We start from the raw sequence: 15,496 nt of genomic DNA, 5'->3' as shown, positions 1-15,496 counted from the left end.
GGACCAATCAGATGCCTCCCTGATGCTGTTGCATGATGGATAAGAATCTAATCATCTAAAGTGCCTAAAACTTTTGCACAGTACTGTATGTATGTGTGTATTAAAGTTTGGTTTTTAAAAATATCTAGTTTAGATATAATACTGATATGTTTTCAGATAACAGTAAATTAGGGAAATCCCACACTCCACCTACCCACCACTCTTGGATTAGAGATATTTTCTACTTTGTTAATATGAAAATTTCACATGTGCTGATTAACTTTTACTGCCACTCCGAACTGACAAACTCTTAGACCATATTCAACATTCCAGCCTCATTTAATCATCTATTTTGTAATAATATAACGTCTCAATTGAAGGTACAAGACGTGTCTGTCATTTGTTTGGAAACCCAATACATTAAAGTGAAATTAGAGAGTAGATTCACGTTGGGAAGCGTCATTTACAAAACGCGTTTTGCTTTTGACACCGTAGCTACGGACAGCGAAATGGGACAAGTTTGTTTTACTGCTGCTGAATAGGAAGCTAACCATCGTTCCGTTAACATGGCAGCACACCTGAAAAAGCGAGTTTATGAAGAGTTTTCCAAAGTTGTACAGGTGAGCAACACCTTTATCTTAACATAGATCCATAACCCGAGGCGGAAGTTGAAAGTTGTGCTTGAGAGTGAGCTAGCTAGCCTGTTAGCTAATGCTAAGTGGCTAACTGACAAAACAACCCAACAACAGCCGTTTACAGTTACAACTTCACGTCTTTGTTGTTAGTTAACAGTAAGAAATGTGAGTTTGTTGTGTGACTAAATTAATCTATCAGAAAAAAATACGTTATTCAATGTTGGCGAACTTTAAGTGGAAGCTAACATATAAAGTGATTAATATAGCTTAAATTAAATGTATTATGAGGCATGTAATGCTTGACAGTCAGTGGTTTCTTGTTACAGTCTGTAGTGACAGGTGCATTTCACGTTAGTTGCTAACTCCCAGCATCTTCACCAAATTGTACTCTTACATTTCCATGCTTTCATATCAATATCCAACCTTAAATTTTTTAAATGTGTCTTAAAACAATAGTCAGGTGTCATAACAGTAAAAAATATATAAAATATTGAAAATTGGTGGATAAACATTCCCATGTTTGTAAAATATCCATGGTAGATAAAGCAGTGTTAAATAAATGGGGCATTTAGAGGATTTTATCTGATCAGAAAAGAAGAAATAAGACTCCAGGAGGAGCCACAAGGAAGCTTTTTTTTTTTTTTTTTTTTAGAAATAAGTTGTCAGTTCAAGCTGTTGTATACTTACAGATTCCCCATGAAGAAGCTCCGGCCAAGAAGCTGCGTCTGTCCAAACCCAGTAAGTCTGCAGCTCTGCACATTGACCTTTGTAAGGCCACCAACTCTACTGATGCCCTGCAGTACCTGCTGCAGTTCGCACGCAAGCCTGTGGAGGTGGAGAGCGTGGAAGGTGTGGTCAGGATCCTTTTGGAGCACTACTACAAGGTAAAGAACTATGGGAAGTGTGAATAATATAATCAAGCTCTTTTTAAATACAAAGATGATCCGTTCAGAGTATCTTTTATCGAAGAACCAGATAAAACCAAACTCTGCAACTGTCGGTGATGGTGTCAAACTTTAAAAACCTCTGATCAAGATGATGATGACGATGATGTCCTCTCTCCCAGGAGACAGATAACTCCGTGAGGTTGAAGATCGCCTCTCTGCTGGGTCTGCTGTCCAAAACGCAGGGCTTCAGCCCCGACTGCATCGTAGACGACGCCATCAACACACTCAGCAACGAGAGTAAGACAGATTCTTCTCTTACTCGTATACACACATATTCAGTGTTTGTTAAGACACATTAATAAATTAAAAGGGTTTTAAGGTTTCAGTGACCTCTATAAGGGTCAGCAGAAGATCATCAGAATCACCTCTGGCAAAGTATTTAAAAAAACACTAAAATTCAGTGATATTTAAAACAATATCAACAGTATAAACTATAGAAATTGAAGTAATGTTTTTAAAAAATCATCTGACAACCGCCTGTTAACTTTAACGTTAACACTGTGTGTTTGCTCCGTCGTGTTTCTCTTCCTGTTTCTGCAGAATCTCACCAGGTTCTCGCTCAGCTGCTGGAAACTCTGCTGGTCATTGGTACACAACTGCCTGAGAATCCTACAGTCAGACAGAGGCTGATAGAGGTGGCCTACAAGGTGACAAACGCGCTCACGCGTCTGTACATGATGAGTGTTTGTCAAAGTGTTAACCACAGTACAGTTGTACAGTTGCTTTGTGCAGAGAGATGACAAAGCATCTAAACTCTTCTGTGTTTCTCTCTTGTTTTTTTTTTTCTCTTAGCATCTGTCTGATACGTATTTCGGGGTGAGGAACAAATGTCTGCAGCTCCTGGGGTGTCTCGGCATGGTGGACACTCCGCTGACCAAAGACAGTGAGGGACAGGGCACGTCGATAGGTGCGTGGCATCGCTTCATATATTTAGTCGGCTGAACTGTGTCTGTCACCCTCCTTGCTTATGATATGATGTGTGAATGCACTTAAACTGAATCAAGGCCTTTAAATATTTAAATATGGAGGCTTCAAGAACGTTTTGTTAGTCTTGTGGGTTTTTTTCTTGCTTTTTATATTATTTTATAGGCAAAATTTGATTCTAAATCTTAGCTTAAGTTGAATTTTGCAGGGTTTTAAAATGTCTGCAATTACAGTCAGAAGTAAAATCAAATCATTAATCTTTTGAATCACCTTCTGAAACAAGAAACATGTAGAAACCTCACATTTCTGGCTCAGTTTCAAGCTTTGAGCTGTGTTATCATCAGTCTGTTGTGTTGCTCCAGGAGGAGCGAGGGATGTCCAGAGTATCATCAGCGACTACTTTGGAGATCAGGACCCCAGAGTCCGCACCGCAGCCCTCAAAGCCATGGTAACACACCAACAACACCTGCACTCACCAAAATAACTCAACCAGAACTACACTCATGTATTTAGGAACCACAAACTAGTCTAGTCTTGTAACTCGGCTCATCCTGTTCTCGTTGTTTGTTTCCCAGCTGCAGCTGCATGACAGAGGAATGAAGATTCATCAGATCATTTATGAGCAGGTAACAACACTGTTTATCTTTAAGTAAACACAGCTTCCTCACAGTGGACATATAGACTTACTGTTCAGGTCATGTGTTGCAACAATGGTGATTTACAGCAAAGTGTCTGCCATGAGAAAGTTGTTTTAGTGAGGCAGAGTAATGTTAAAATGTTTTTCTAATTATGTTTACCATCCTCTGGCGTCGGTAAAACATGACTGACTTTTTTAATATACTTAACAGCTTTAACTATTTGTGTGTGTGTGCGTGTTTGCAGGCCTGCAGGTTGCTGGCAGATGATTACGAGCAGGTTCGCTCTGCAGCAGTGCAGATGGTTTGGGTGCTCAGCCAGTCGTACCCAGAAAGGTGAGAAGACCCGGGATTCAGAGTGACTTATTGTTAAAATTAATAATAATAACTTTGTATTTGTATAGCATATTTCATGTATTATTTTTTGCAAATTAACAACTATGAATATAATGAGTGGGTACTTAATAACTAAACCAACACTGTTCTCTGTTTTTTCTTATAACTTGTACTAAATTGCAGCACCTGTTCTGTAAAATATCCTAGAAATTAACTGTTAAATACCTGCAAATTACATCGACATTTTCCAGGAATTTGTTATAAAATTAAAGGAGCTGTAAAATAACGTGTTTCCAAAATAATTCTGACTTTACATCCATTTTAAATTTCTATTTAGATGTTAACCAGCTGATTGGCTGCACCCGTTTGTCTGACTTTGTTCTTTTTGTCCAATCAGCATTGTGCCCATCCCGTCGTCCAATGAGGAGATCCGATTGGTTGATGATGCATTTGGGAAGATCAGTCACATGGTCAGTGACGGCTCCTGGATGGTACGAGTGCAGGCCGCCAAAACACTGGTGAGGGAGCAGGATCACATCAAAACACACACACACACACACTCACACAGTAACGTTACTGAAACTTATTTCAGTAACGTTACTGATGTAGTCAGACATGTAGAAACAAATACAACAGATAGATGAAGCCAGTGATGTTACATATTGTGTGTCTGAAAAGTTTTCTTTAGATTGAAACACAAACACAACAATCACAGTTTGTTGAACTTGTTGAATCGAATCTTTCTTTGTTCATCAGGGTTCGATGCTGCAGGTCAGTCCTCACTTTCTGGAGCAAACTTTGGATAAGAAGCTGATGTCAGATCTCAGGGTGAGTAACTGCTGTTTGGAGAAAATCTGTGAGCAAAATAATCTATTATAATAATTCTGATGAACACACATCCACTTCCTGCCTCTTCCTCCTCCTCTTCTCTGTGTTCAGAGGAAGCGCACGGCTCATGAACGTGCCAAGGAGCTCTTTGCTTCTGGAGAGTTCTCCTCTGGCAGGAAGTGGGCCGACGACGCCCCCAAAGAGAAACTGGACACCAACACTGTCAACCTCATCGCCTCAGGGGCCTGCGGCGCCTTCGTTCACGGCCTGGAGGACGAGATGTTCGGTAAAAACCACTATTTCACTATTATATTCACTATTTTCTGACACTATACAAACAAAACAATCGACAGCTTATGATTGTTATAATGTAATGATTTTCATTAATGATAACAATGAAAATCATCATTAGTTGCAGCTCTGATTGTATTGCTTTTTCACTTTTAATGCTCGTTAACTCGAGTGCTTTGCTCATTAGTGTTTTCTGTCCCTCTTATTATCTCAGAGGTGCGTATTGCAGCAGTGGAGGCGTTGTGCCAGCTGGCTCGGTCGTCTCCCACCTTCGCCGAAAAATGTCTCGACTTCCTGGTCGACATGTTCAACGACGAGATCGAGGAAGTGAGGCTGCAGTCCATCCACGTGCTGAGAGAAATCTCTACTCATATAACGCTCAGAGAGGACCAGCTGGACACGGTGCTGGCTGTGTTGGAGGTATAAGCAACAACCTCTATAATCCCTGAAAAATTGTCCATCTCTTTGGTGTCCCCTAATATGTATCATTTGGGAGTAAAGTCCAATTTTTCATCCATAATCTCCTGAATAAAATCATGTATCTGGTGCTTTATTGTTAGTTATTAAAGCTTAAAGATATCTTGAACCCTGATGAAGTCACTGTCTGTCTCCAGGACTCGTCTCGTGACATCAGAGAAGCTCTCCATGAATTACTTTGCTACACCAATGTCTCCACTAAAGAGTGCATCCAGCTGACTCTGCTGGAGCTGCTGAAGAACCTCAACAAGTATCCCTCCGACCGCAACTCTGTCTGGAAGTAAGACTCTCTGTGTGTGTGTGTGTGTGTGTGTGTGTGTGATTAGATTGGATGTTCTCTTCTGAGCAGGAACATTTTGACTGTTCCTTGTTTTGGAGGAAAGTTTAGGGTCAGGACTTTGGTTCCTATAGAAAGGAAATTGGTGCCTTATGGGCTGCTGCAAGTTTATTATCATTATTGTTCATTTAGTGTCTGTCAGAGCAAGTTTGAGTTTGTTCTGAGTAACAAAACAAACTCATGGCCAATTTTGGATGATTTGCATGTATTAGCTTTAGTTGAAGGATTACATGCTCGTATTTGTCTGAAAAAATTCAAAACCGTGTATACTAATGGCTCTACATAAGCTTAATTCACGATTTTATTCAGATAAAATCTTTCCATCAATGACTTGATGGATAATTGTATTTTTTATTGTCCCTCAGGTGTCTGAAGTTCTTGGGTTCCCGCCATCCGACGCTGGTGTTGCCGCTAGTTCCTGAACTGCTCAGCACACACCCGTATTTCGACACACCAGAGCCTGACATGGACGATCCAGCCTGTATCCTTCTCACATCTTGAAAATCACAACACACACACATATAAAGTGAAAGTCTCATTACGGAAGCTGTTCATTAAAATCATCCGTTATGATTTACGACAGAGTGACCGATTTCAGCCAGAGTTTGTTATCTGCTGCTCTGGACGTGTAAACTGTGATTTCTTTTCTTAACTCTGGTTGTTGATCTCAGACATCGCGGTGCTGGTGTTGGTGTTCAACGCTGCCAAGTCATGTCCCACCATGCCGGCGCTGTTCTCCGACCACACCTTCAGACACTACGCCTACCTGAGGGACAGTCTGTCGCACCTCGTACCACCGCTAAGAGTGAGAACTGAAACACTGTAGCATTCACAATAAGCTCATCAGTCATAGTACTGCATCCTCCATGACACAAAGGTCTTATTGGCTGTTGACTTAATGTCTTCAAAATGTCTTCAAGTGGTCCAGACTAACATTTAGTATATAAGCCCATCAAGCACTTTATTAGGGACACCTGAACAATCTAATGCAATACAGCAGCTCTGCCATAAATTCTATTATGAAGCTTATACATATTTAGTTTACTGGAGTGCATTATATTGAAAATGAAAATCATGTATGTTAATGGGGTGGACAAAATATTAGGAATCATGTAGACTCTTAGTCTTGTTTTACATTCTGTCTTCAGCACAGATGTTCCAGTGAGTTAAACATTGATCTTTGATCCAGTTCTGAACCAGGACTGCAACTACTGATTATTTTCTTGATTAATTGATTATTTGTTTGGTCTTCAAAATGTCATAAAATAGTGAAAAATACTAATCACAGTTTTCTATAACCTAAGGTGACATCTTCAAATTGTGTGTTTTGACCAACCAACAGTCCAAAACCCAAAGATATATTTTTTTCTTGAAAAATTAGAAAAGATTAGTAGATAATCTAATAATAGCAGAGTGTTTTTTCTATCAATTGAGTGAATTTATAAATAATTTCAGCTCTTCTCAACCCTAAACTTGATGGGGAGTCTTAGGCTTTGTCTTGATGACCATGGTGGACACCTTTAGAAACAGAAATAACATTAAGTGAAATCTAACTAGCAACAAACAGTCTGAATGATGATGTACACAAGTTGTAGCCGTGTCAGTCAGAGATGTTTAGTCCTGCAGAGCAGATTCCTCTCCAGTAGCTCCCGGGTCTTTAGAAAGTCCATTTTTGGGGCTCAGGAGCTAAAACTGGAACCAGGGTAAAAGGTTTCTTGTTTCTTAGAACTGGTTCATGCAGATAAAAAGGGTCGCTGATGTTGACACTGAAGTTGGACTCACATATTTCATGTTATCAGACTGACGCTCCTGTACACAACATTTACAGTCTACGGTACACTCACTGTCTGTCTCTCCTGTCTGTTTAGTTGCCGGGCAGGAAGCTGGTGTACTGTTTGGACTCGGCGGACTCTGGTTGTGGTTCGGGTTCTGTGGAGTCAGCTCAGCTCTTCCTTCAACAGAGTCTGAACAGAATCAGCACCATCCAGAACCTGGAAGCACCCGGAGGCCAGGACCTGCTCAACTTCACCATACGGTACGCATATTCACACACACATGCCAAGTGTTTCTCCCCTTGTGAAGAAAGACTCTGTTCATGTCTCGTATGACAGCTCAAACTCGCAAATTTCATTCGTACCTCAGAGAAAACAAGAAAGTTGATGAATGTCACAAATGTTCTTAAATCGGCCTTATGTGCCTCTTAGTTTTGGGAAGCATCTGGCTCTTTGATCGATGGATGAGAAAAGTTTGTGAATGACTTTTCCCTTCCTGTCTGTGTTGTATCAGAGACCTGCAGCGGCTGGGCGAGCTGCAGACCGAGTTGGCTGGAGCTGCTGACTTCTGCGCTACGTACCTGCGCTGCCAGCTGCTGCTCATGAAGGTAGATGTGTGTGTGTGATTGTGTCTGTTGGGCTGTGACCCAGAGCTTCATGTAGTCAGTAACTGCTGGATGTGGAAATAAGCAACTGTTTGCTAATAAGTTCAACATATCAACTTAAAAACTGATCATATGTCAGTGTTTTGTTCACTGCTTGTTTCTGATGAAAACTAGTGGATAAAACATCAGTTAAAGCAGGTTTAAGGAAGCAGAATGGTGATTTTAAATCAGGGATGTGTTTCCTCAGGCTCTGCAGGAGAAGCTGTGGAACATGGCCGTCCCTCTCTGCCTCAAACAGAACGTCATGGCCACTGCAGCTGCTCAACAGGTCAGCGCACACACACACACACACGACCGTATTACCACACCTGTGAAATCATTGAAGGTGACTTTTGTCGGTTTAAATGTGTGATGATTTTATAGATCCTGGAGGAAACATACAAGCTGGAGTTTATGTACAGCGGTTTGCAAAACAGACAGGTGGCCACGATACATCACGTTCGCCTCCAGGCCAAAGCTCTGCAGCTCATCCTGACCGCTCGCACCAGGCAGGGGTCAGTACACACATATTCACCTTCACGTCATGTATGTAAATATATCAGCACCCCAAAAATACATGTATGCACACTGCAGACACCAGCCTAACTGTTATCATTCTCTTCAGGCTGGACCCTCTCATCAGCAGCTGTGAGAAGTTTTTGCAGGACGTTGAGTCTTTTCAGAGGTAATATCTTTATTTTTTTAACCCTCCCCATGGCTTTTAACACTATTATTAACCATAACACGTCTTATTTGGTCTATCCTGGCACATTGTGGAGCTCTGAGAGTCCTTTAGATACAGAGAGTTGCAAAACTAAAGCAGGACAGCTATTAGAGTTCCCTAAAATAATCTCCCGAAACTTCAGCTTCCACAACTGAATCCTTCCTCCTTCTGTGTCTGTCCTTTCACCTTCCTTCATCTCTGATAAAGTTCATTCTCTACAGAGATGCAACGATTAATTGATTAGTTGATCAACATAAAATTAATCTGCAAGTATTTTAAAAATTGAATAATTGTTTGTAATTTTTTTAAATAAAAATGTCAAATATTTGCTGGTTCCAGCCTCTCAAATGTGAGGATTTAATGCTTTTCTTTGCCATACATTATAGTAAACTGAATATCCTTTATTGAATTATTAATTGAAGAACACATCATTACACACAATCATTAAATTGAGAGCATGAACTACTTTTTGTTTCTCTGTGGCCCCTCCCAGGCTCCATAGCATTCACTTCCTCTGTTTGCTGATTTAACATCTGTACCTGGTTTTATTGTTCCATATAGATTTTCCAGGTTAAGAGTCTCTGAATGATCTCTGCTAACTTTTTCTTTATCCCTTTTCTGCAACACTCAGGCTGTTTCTGACGGAGCTGCCTCACCTCCAGGACTGTTTTGTGGAAAAGCTGTTGGAGCTGATGCCCCGGCTGTCGTCCTGTAAACCCGCAGAGCTGGTTAAGATCCTCCAGACAACGCTAAGACAGAGTGGCCTGCTGCAGCTCAGACTGCCTGAACAGGTAGAATAAACAGTCAGTGTGACCTCTGGACCCAACGTAAACTTCCTGTACAGTCCGTCAAGCTCTGACGCAGTATGTATGTGCAAATACACGATTAAATGAGTGTGATTTATGGTTGACAGATCCATCGGGCAACAGCCAACATCATAGAGCCGACGGGGGAGTCAGACAACCCGCTCAAGTTCACAACTGGCCTGGTGGTGGCGCTAGACATCGATGCAACGCTAGAACACGTCCAGGACCCCCAGAACACTGTGAAAGTACAGGTCAGTTTGACGCACAACTACTGAAATAAACTCAGTTCATTTGTAGCCAATTTTATTTATATAGCGCTAAATCACAACAAAAGTCATCTCAGGGCACTTTTCACATAGAGCAGGTCTAGACTGTACTCTTTAATTTCATTACTGCTGATTTAGTTAAGAAAGTGATTTTGAAATATGACTGCATTTCTTAAGACAAGTTAGTATTCATGCCAGAAAAAGAAGAAAGGTCAAATCAGTTTGGAAAGAGATTCAAGTTAAGAAAAACACATTTAATAATAAATCTATCCAGTAAAAATGTATTTAAAAGTTAATCATAAGCAGATTAAAGGGTCTGCACTTGCATTTATTTTATTGCCAAAATCTTTCAACCTTCAAAACTGTTTGAGTTTGTTCCTTTTTGCTTTTTTCAAAGAACACGTGATAAAGATTTGTTTTAACATCAGTGATTCTTCAACCTGAACTCGCTGCTCCTTCTTTGCTATAAAAAGGTCTCTGCTTTAGGAGCACATGGCCTGCAGTTAAAAACATATTTTCAACCCAGTCTACTAATAACCTCCATCAGTTTGATTTACCAACACGCCTGTCAGTGAATGCAGAGTAGTTATGATTTGCAGTTACATAAAGTAATTATATAATTGAACCTTAAATTAACTTAAGCTCAGGGTAGTTGGTGGTGAGACGGTCAACAGAGTAAAGTTTAAAGTCACAGATTTCAATTCTTGCAACAGACGCATTCAGCCATCTGTCCAATTATTGTCCTTAAAGGACAGGTTCAGGTTTTTTCAAGTCTGTTTAAATACAATACTGATGTACCAGTATTTATATGGACACCGTCCTCGTTCCAAAGTTCATCTGAAGCTTCATTTTAGCTTCATCTGAACTCTGGAACGAGGGCTGTGTATTGTGTCCCTCGTCTCTTACAGTGTAGTATCGTTCACAGAGAATATCTGCAGGGTCAGTGTGGACAGTAGGAACTGTTACAGAGACAAAGAATCCATATGAGCACATCAGTATTGTATTAAGACAGACGTGAAAAAACCTGAATCTATCCTTTAAGTAAAAACCCTGAACTGCTGGCTCATTCACTCTGGATATGAACGCTCTTCTGTCTCTGCAGGTTCTGTATCCAGACGGTCAGAGTCATGTGATCCATCCTAAACCTGGAGACTTCAGAAAGCCCGGTCCTCATAGACACAGACTCATCACACAGGTCTACCTCTCACACACCGCATGGACAGGTCAGTATAAAACACACACACACGTCTGATGTTTCTTTTAGAAGTGTGTGTTTCTAACCCCTCGTTCTCTCTCTCTCTCTCTCAGAGCCGTCTCAGATTGAAGTGCGTCTCCTGCTGGCCTACAGCTCCTCCTCGACCTCCCTCTCCTCCCCTTCCAAGCTGGGGTGGAGCGACAGCATCGACAGCCTCCCGCCGCCCGAGGCTTCTGTAGAGGGAACTATTCCGTTTAGCAAACCTGTCAAAGTCTACATCATGCCGAAACCTGCCCGACGCTAACGATACAGAGGAGAGACGGACAAACATTTAACTCTTTTCAGTTTTTGTGTTACGTTCATTAGCGTTAGCCTCGTCAGTGCAAACTTCCATTAACAATAATTGACCTGAATTCAAAAACAGCCATTTTTTAACATTTGGCCATGCATGTCATGTATAAGTGGAAGGAAGCACAAGAGTATTTTTCATTCATGAGGAATATTTTTTGTACTCAACAATTGTTTCTTATAAAAACATTTTTCTCTTGATAACAAACCTACATGACAAGATGAATCATTTTCTAACTTTATTTTGTCTTTCAAACAAGCAGAAATACATTTTCACATCCATTAAATATTGTAGTGTGAATTAACTTTAAACAACAACACCACAATGTGATCAGTGTCTTTATTTACCTGATAATTGAAAAGTTATTATTGTACTTTGAGGGGAGAAGAAGACATTGGCCTCTAAACTCAAATCTATTGCATCTTCAAATGGATCTAAAAGTAGCCTTTGAAACTTTTATAGCATTCTGCCTTTATAAAGTTCTCCTCTAAAGCACAGCCAGCTGAAATTAGGTGAAGATTAGTATTGAAGATGTTTTAGTCTTACCCTGAATCAGTGGTTGTAGTCATGCTAAAAAGCTAGAAGAGTTAGCCAGCGATTCATGTGCCAAAAACAGTCTCTTTGGGCAACAAAAGGTTGTCACGAATCTGGTGCAGCAAAGGCAAAGTCAACAGGTGGAGTGGAAGACCCCGCCCACCTTGACGCCCTGGCCAGCCAGTTTGTTGTATTCAGCGACGGCCTTTTCCGTCTGCAGGACTCGGACATCGACACCTTTCTGCTTCACAAAGTCCACAGTGGTGGAGGGAACCTGAGAGAAGAGACGGCAGCACAAACAGACTCAGTCCCCGTCCAGCCACTACGCCCTCGCCCTCAACATATACACTCCACCTCCATTTTCATGTCATTTTCATGGGCAATAAATCGCTCAAACTGCACTGGTACTGACTAATCTGACTCAGCTACCCATAAATGGAAGCACTGCTTCCCAGAGAATGGAAGAAACATGAAAATTTTATTTGAAACTGGCTACTCCTTCACTGATTTTGATCCCTACACTCTTTTGTGGCAGGTTTTGACAAATAAACATAATTTCATTGTACCCATGTACAGACACGTCAGTGAAAAATCTGCCATCTGTAATACAACACCTGATTATCAATCACATCTATTAGTTTCCTAGTTTCCAAGTCTAATGTGATGTTGCAGTATGACGTATCGGTATAGATTCTCAATACATAGTTGAAATTGAGGTTGAATTCATAAACTGATGGCTGGCATTCCTTTTAAAAAGGTCATTCTGACGATTTTCTGTATTTTTCTTATCAACAAATCTCATTCACATTCACATGCTCAGTGGCGTCTTACACAGAACTACTCTCCTATTTGGACAGACGTTATTAGTCTTTGGAGCCGTTTCTAAACAAACTAACGTGACCAAACTCTTCATAATGAAGGAACATGTCGCCCAGAGCAGCTGTATGGCTCAATTATGTGTTTTTAATAGTTTCTGGACAACAACAGGAGGTCTACAGCACAGAGGAATAAGATATGTCAGGCTTTGGATACACACACAGTACTTGTAAGTAAATCAGATCATTGTCAGTTTGGATCCAAACATGAGATTTGTTGACAATAAGAAAAATGTAGAAAAAACTCTGAATAAATTGGACTGTTTGTAGGTCTGTTTTACCTGCAGAGCTTCACTCATGCCTCTGCCGATGACCAGCATGTCTACTCCTTTCTTCAGCACCTCCTCCAGATCAGCAGGTTGTACTCCTGGGTAATGCTGCAATGAGAAAAGTATAATTATGTGTGAACACTGCTAGAGAGAAAACCCCAGCGTGTTCTGCTAGGTCAAGTTTTATAACGGTGTGTCTCACATCAGTCCCAGTCTCCCTCCAGTCCCAGGTCCGGCTGCCTCCAGGCCAGACCTTACAGTCCTTGTAGCTGGAGGAGCATCCCTTCACCTTCATGTGGCCCCAGGAGAGAGAGGCGATCTCTGGAGAGGACATGGTGATGTAACGCTACCTGTTGACACAGAGGTAGATGATGGCTTCACAGAGAGTACAAAGAAGTGACTAAATACTGTTACAAGGTTCTGACAAATCCTTTCACAGGCCCCTCCACACTGTATGTCACACTCAGTGAGATGGGTCTAATAAAATCTTGTGTCAGGCTGTATGATATAAATTTTGAGGCAGTCAGATTGTGCAGTAAATGCCTGGTGAATTGTAGCACTATGATGTAAAGAGAAAAACACATGCAAGCAGAAACACATCAGTTTATTTCATCCATTCATCTAAAAATAAGCCTGGAAGTGTTTTACAATGTTATACTTTCTGTTAACGTGGGTCACAGCAGCACTCACATTGTGAGAAATTGATGCTAAATTTCTGATGCCAAAACTCAATCAGCCTTTTGTTGACATGTCTCAGTGAAGTGGAGGACCACTGTCTCAAAATCACACAGTAATCAAGGCCTTAAAATCATGGACTTCTTCACAAATAAATGTATGGCCATTTAAGTATCAGATTTTTAAAATTTAGAACCAAAATTCTGCCTATGAGCTCTCCATCCTTGATTCTGTATGATGTGTGTTGATGTGGCACCAAACTAAGTCATCAAATCTTGACAGTATCAACATCTCAGTCCAGTTGTTATGTAATACAATTGTTCCAATGGCATTTAATTTCAGGATACAGTTTAGTAGTGGTTTAGAGTGGTTGTTTTGCACAAGCACATCATAGAGACGCTGGTCTCATTAATTTCAAATAGCTCGATATACAGTACTGTGCAAAAGGCACTTTAGATGTTTAGATTTTTATCCATCATGCAACACCATCAGGGAGACGTCTGATTGATCCCAAATTTATTCTGCAGTATGACAACAACCCCAAACATCCAGCCAGAGTCATAAAGAACTATCTTCAGCACCAAGAACAACAAGGAATCCTGCAACAGATGGTTTGGCCCCCACAGAGCCCTGATCTCAACATCATGGAGTCAGTCTGGGATTAACATGAAGAGACTGAAGCAGCTGAGACGTCGACACCACAGAAGAACTGTGGCAACTTCTACAAGATGCAGGAATAAGCGAACTGCCAGGTACCTGAAAAACTCTGAGCAGGTGAACCGAGGAGAACTGCTGCTGTTTTAAAGGCAAAGCTGCTCACAGCAAATATTGATTTCATTTATGTTTCTGCTGTTTACTGAACTAAAACTATTCATGGCATTATCACAAAAGTCTTATCACAGACATGTGTTTTTTGTCTATCAGCTACATAGATTATATATGTATAAGTAAGCCTGTCATCCTTAAGGCTTTGAAACTTTTTTCTACTTCAAAGACTAAGGACACAAACCTAATAAATTTAAATGTGACAGTTTTCTTGTTTGCCATAAAATCAAAAGAAAAAGGTGAAACTGTATTCAATTTCCACAAATCTCCCCACAACACCAGCAGCAGTTCTACCTAATAATCTGTTGTTTATAATTTGGAAGTGCCAGAAGGGTTTTAAAACACACACATTTCCCGATAGTGTGCTGAAGCAGCAGATGTGTGTAAATCAGCTGATAGCAGTCAGCTCCCTCTGCCAGTTCTGCTGTTCAGAGCCAACACTGGCTGGCAGAGCTATTTTTGTACTGGCCACAGGTTCACAGGCTCACTCTACCCACCGAAACCAGTAACACACTGTATATACAGAACTGTAGCTGCATTCAGGCAAACCTCTACAAGCTGAAATCGATTAGAAAAGCAGCAGCAGTGTTGTTGACTATAGTTAGCCAGCATAAACAGGAAGGCATGAGGAAAAGGCGGCAGTGCTGCTGCTGCTGCTTACCCTTTCTCGATGTCAACAGAGACTGAACACACCTCCTCACGCTTCCAACGCAGTTATGATGAAACCACGCCCACTGCCGTATGACGGAAGCCTCGAAGGCTGAGTCCCCGTGAAACTGCGCTCACGAACTAACGCATAGTATCATATTCACGTTTCTTACAGGAACAACGTACAAAAACAAACTCAGAAGTTATCACCATCACATAAGGATACAATAGAGTAGAAAAACTTTACAGTCTATAAAAATGTCAGTTTTTAACGCGAGGGTTTTTTTAACGCACAGCTGGTTTCAGTCAGGCTGCAGAAACACAGCGCAGCTCTGGTTGATGAAGCATCCCGCACTATGTTTGGTTTGGAAGAAGTCTGCATCTCTAAAATGTTGCGGTTTTGATAGCAGCAGAATCAGAATCCTACAAAATACATAACATGCAAAATGTTTTAAGAAAATATAGCGAAATAGTGATGGTGATGTGAGGAAAAATAAGTCAGTGACCATAACATTCATTTGGAAT

At 40.9% G+C, this 15,496-nt stretch overlaps 2 protein-coding genes across 2 annotated transcripts; one reads left to right on the top strand and one right to left on the bottom strand.

Moving 5' to 3' along the window:
• The first annotated feature begins 458 nt into the window (after positions 1 to 458).
• Positions 459 to 11,743, top strand: ints4 (integrator complex subunit 4). Its single transcript, XM_067595489.1, has 24 exons — positions 459 to 599; positions 1,304 to 1,498; positions 1,681 to 1,798; positions 2,102 to 2,208; positions 2,354 to 2,468; positions 2,848 to 2,933; positions 3,061 to 3,111; positions 3,368 to 3,456; positions 3,854 to 3,974; positions 4,213 to 4,284; positions 4,396 to 4,570; positions 4,790 to 4,995; positions 5,190 to 5,332; positions 5,755 to 5,870; positions 6,061 to 6,194; positions 7,258 to 7,424; positions 7,676 to 7,769; positions 8,014 to 8,094; positions 8,190 to 8,320; positions 8,431 to 8,490; positions 9,161 to 9,320; positions 9,443 to 9,586; positions 10,704 to 10,824; positions 10,910 to 11,743. The coding sequence occupies exons 1-24, from the start codon at positions 546 to 548 to the stop codon at positions 11,098 to 11,100; spliced, it is 2,931 nt and encodes a 976-aa protein (XP_067451590.1). The 5' UTR covers positions 459 to 545; the 3' UTR covers positions 11,101 to 11,743.
• Positions 11,371 to 15,056, bottom strand: aamdc (adipogenesis associated, Mth938 domain containing). Its single transcript, XM_067595490.1, has 4 exons — positions 14,985 to 15,056; positions 13,026 to 13,173; positions 12,836 to 12,931; positions 11,371 to 11,953 (listed from the first exon to the last, which is right to left on the bottom strand). The coding sequence occupies exons 2-4, from the start codon at positions 13,155 to 13,157 to the stop codon at positions 11,813 to 11,815; spliced, it is 369 nt and encodes a 122-aa protein (XP_067451591.1). The 5' UTR covers positions 13,158 to 13,173; positions 14,985 to 15,056; the 3' UTR covers positions 11,371 to 11,812.
• Positions 15,057 to 15,496: the final 440 nt, after the last annotated feature.

This window comes from Thunnus thynnus, chromosome 7 (genome assembly GCF_963924715.1).
Source record: "Thunnus thynnus chromosome 7, fThuThy2.1, whole genome shotgun sequence".
Lineage (NCBI taxonomy): Eukaryota > Metazoa > Chordata > Actinopteri > Scombriformes > Scombridae > Thunnus > Thunnus thynnus.
The sequence above is the reverse complement of the archived record's forward strand: the minus strand, read 5'-3'. Positions and strand labels throughout refer to the sequence as shown.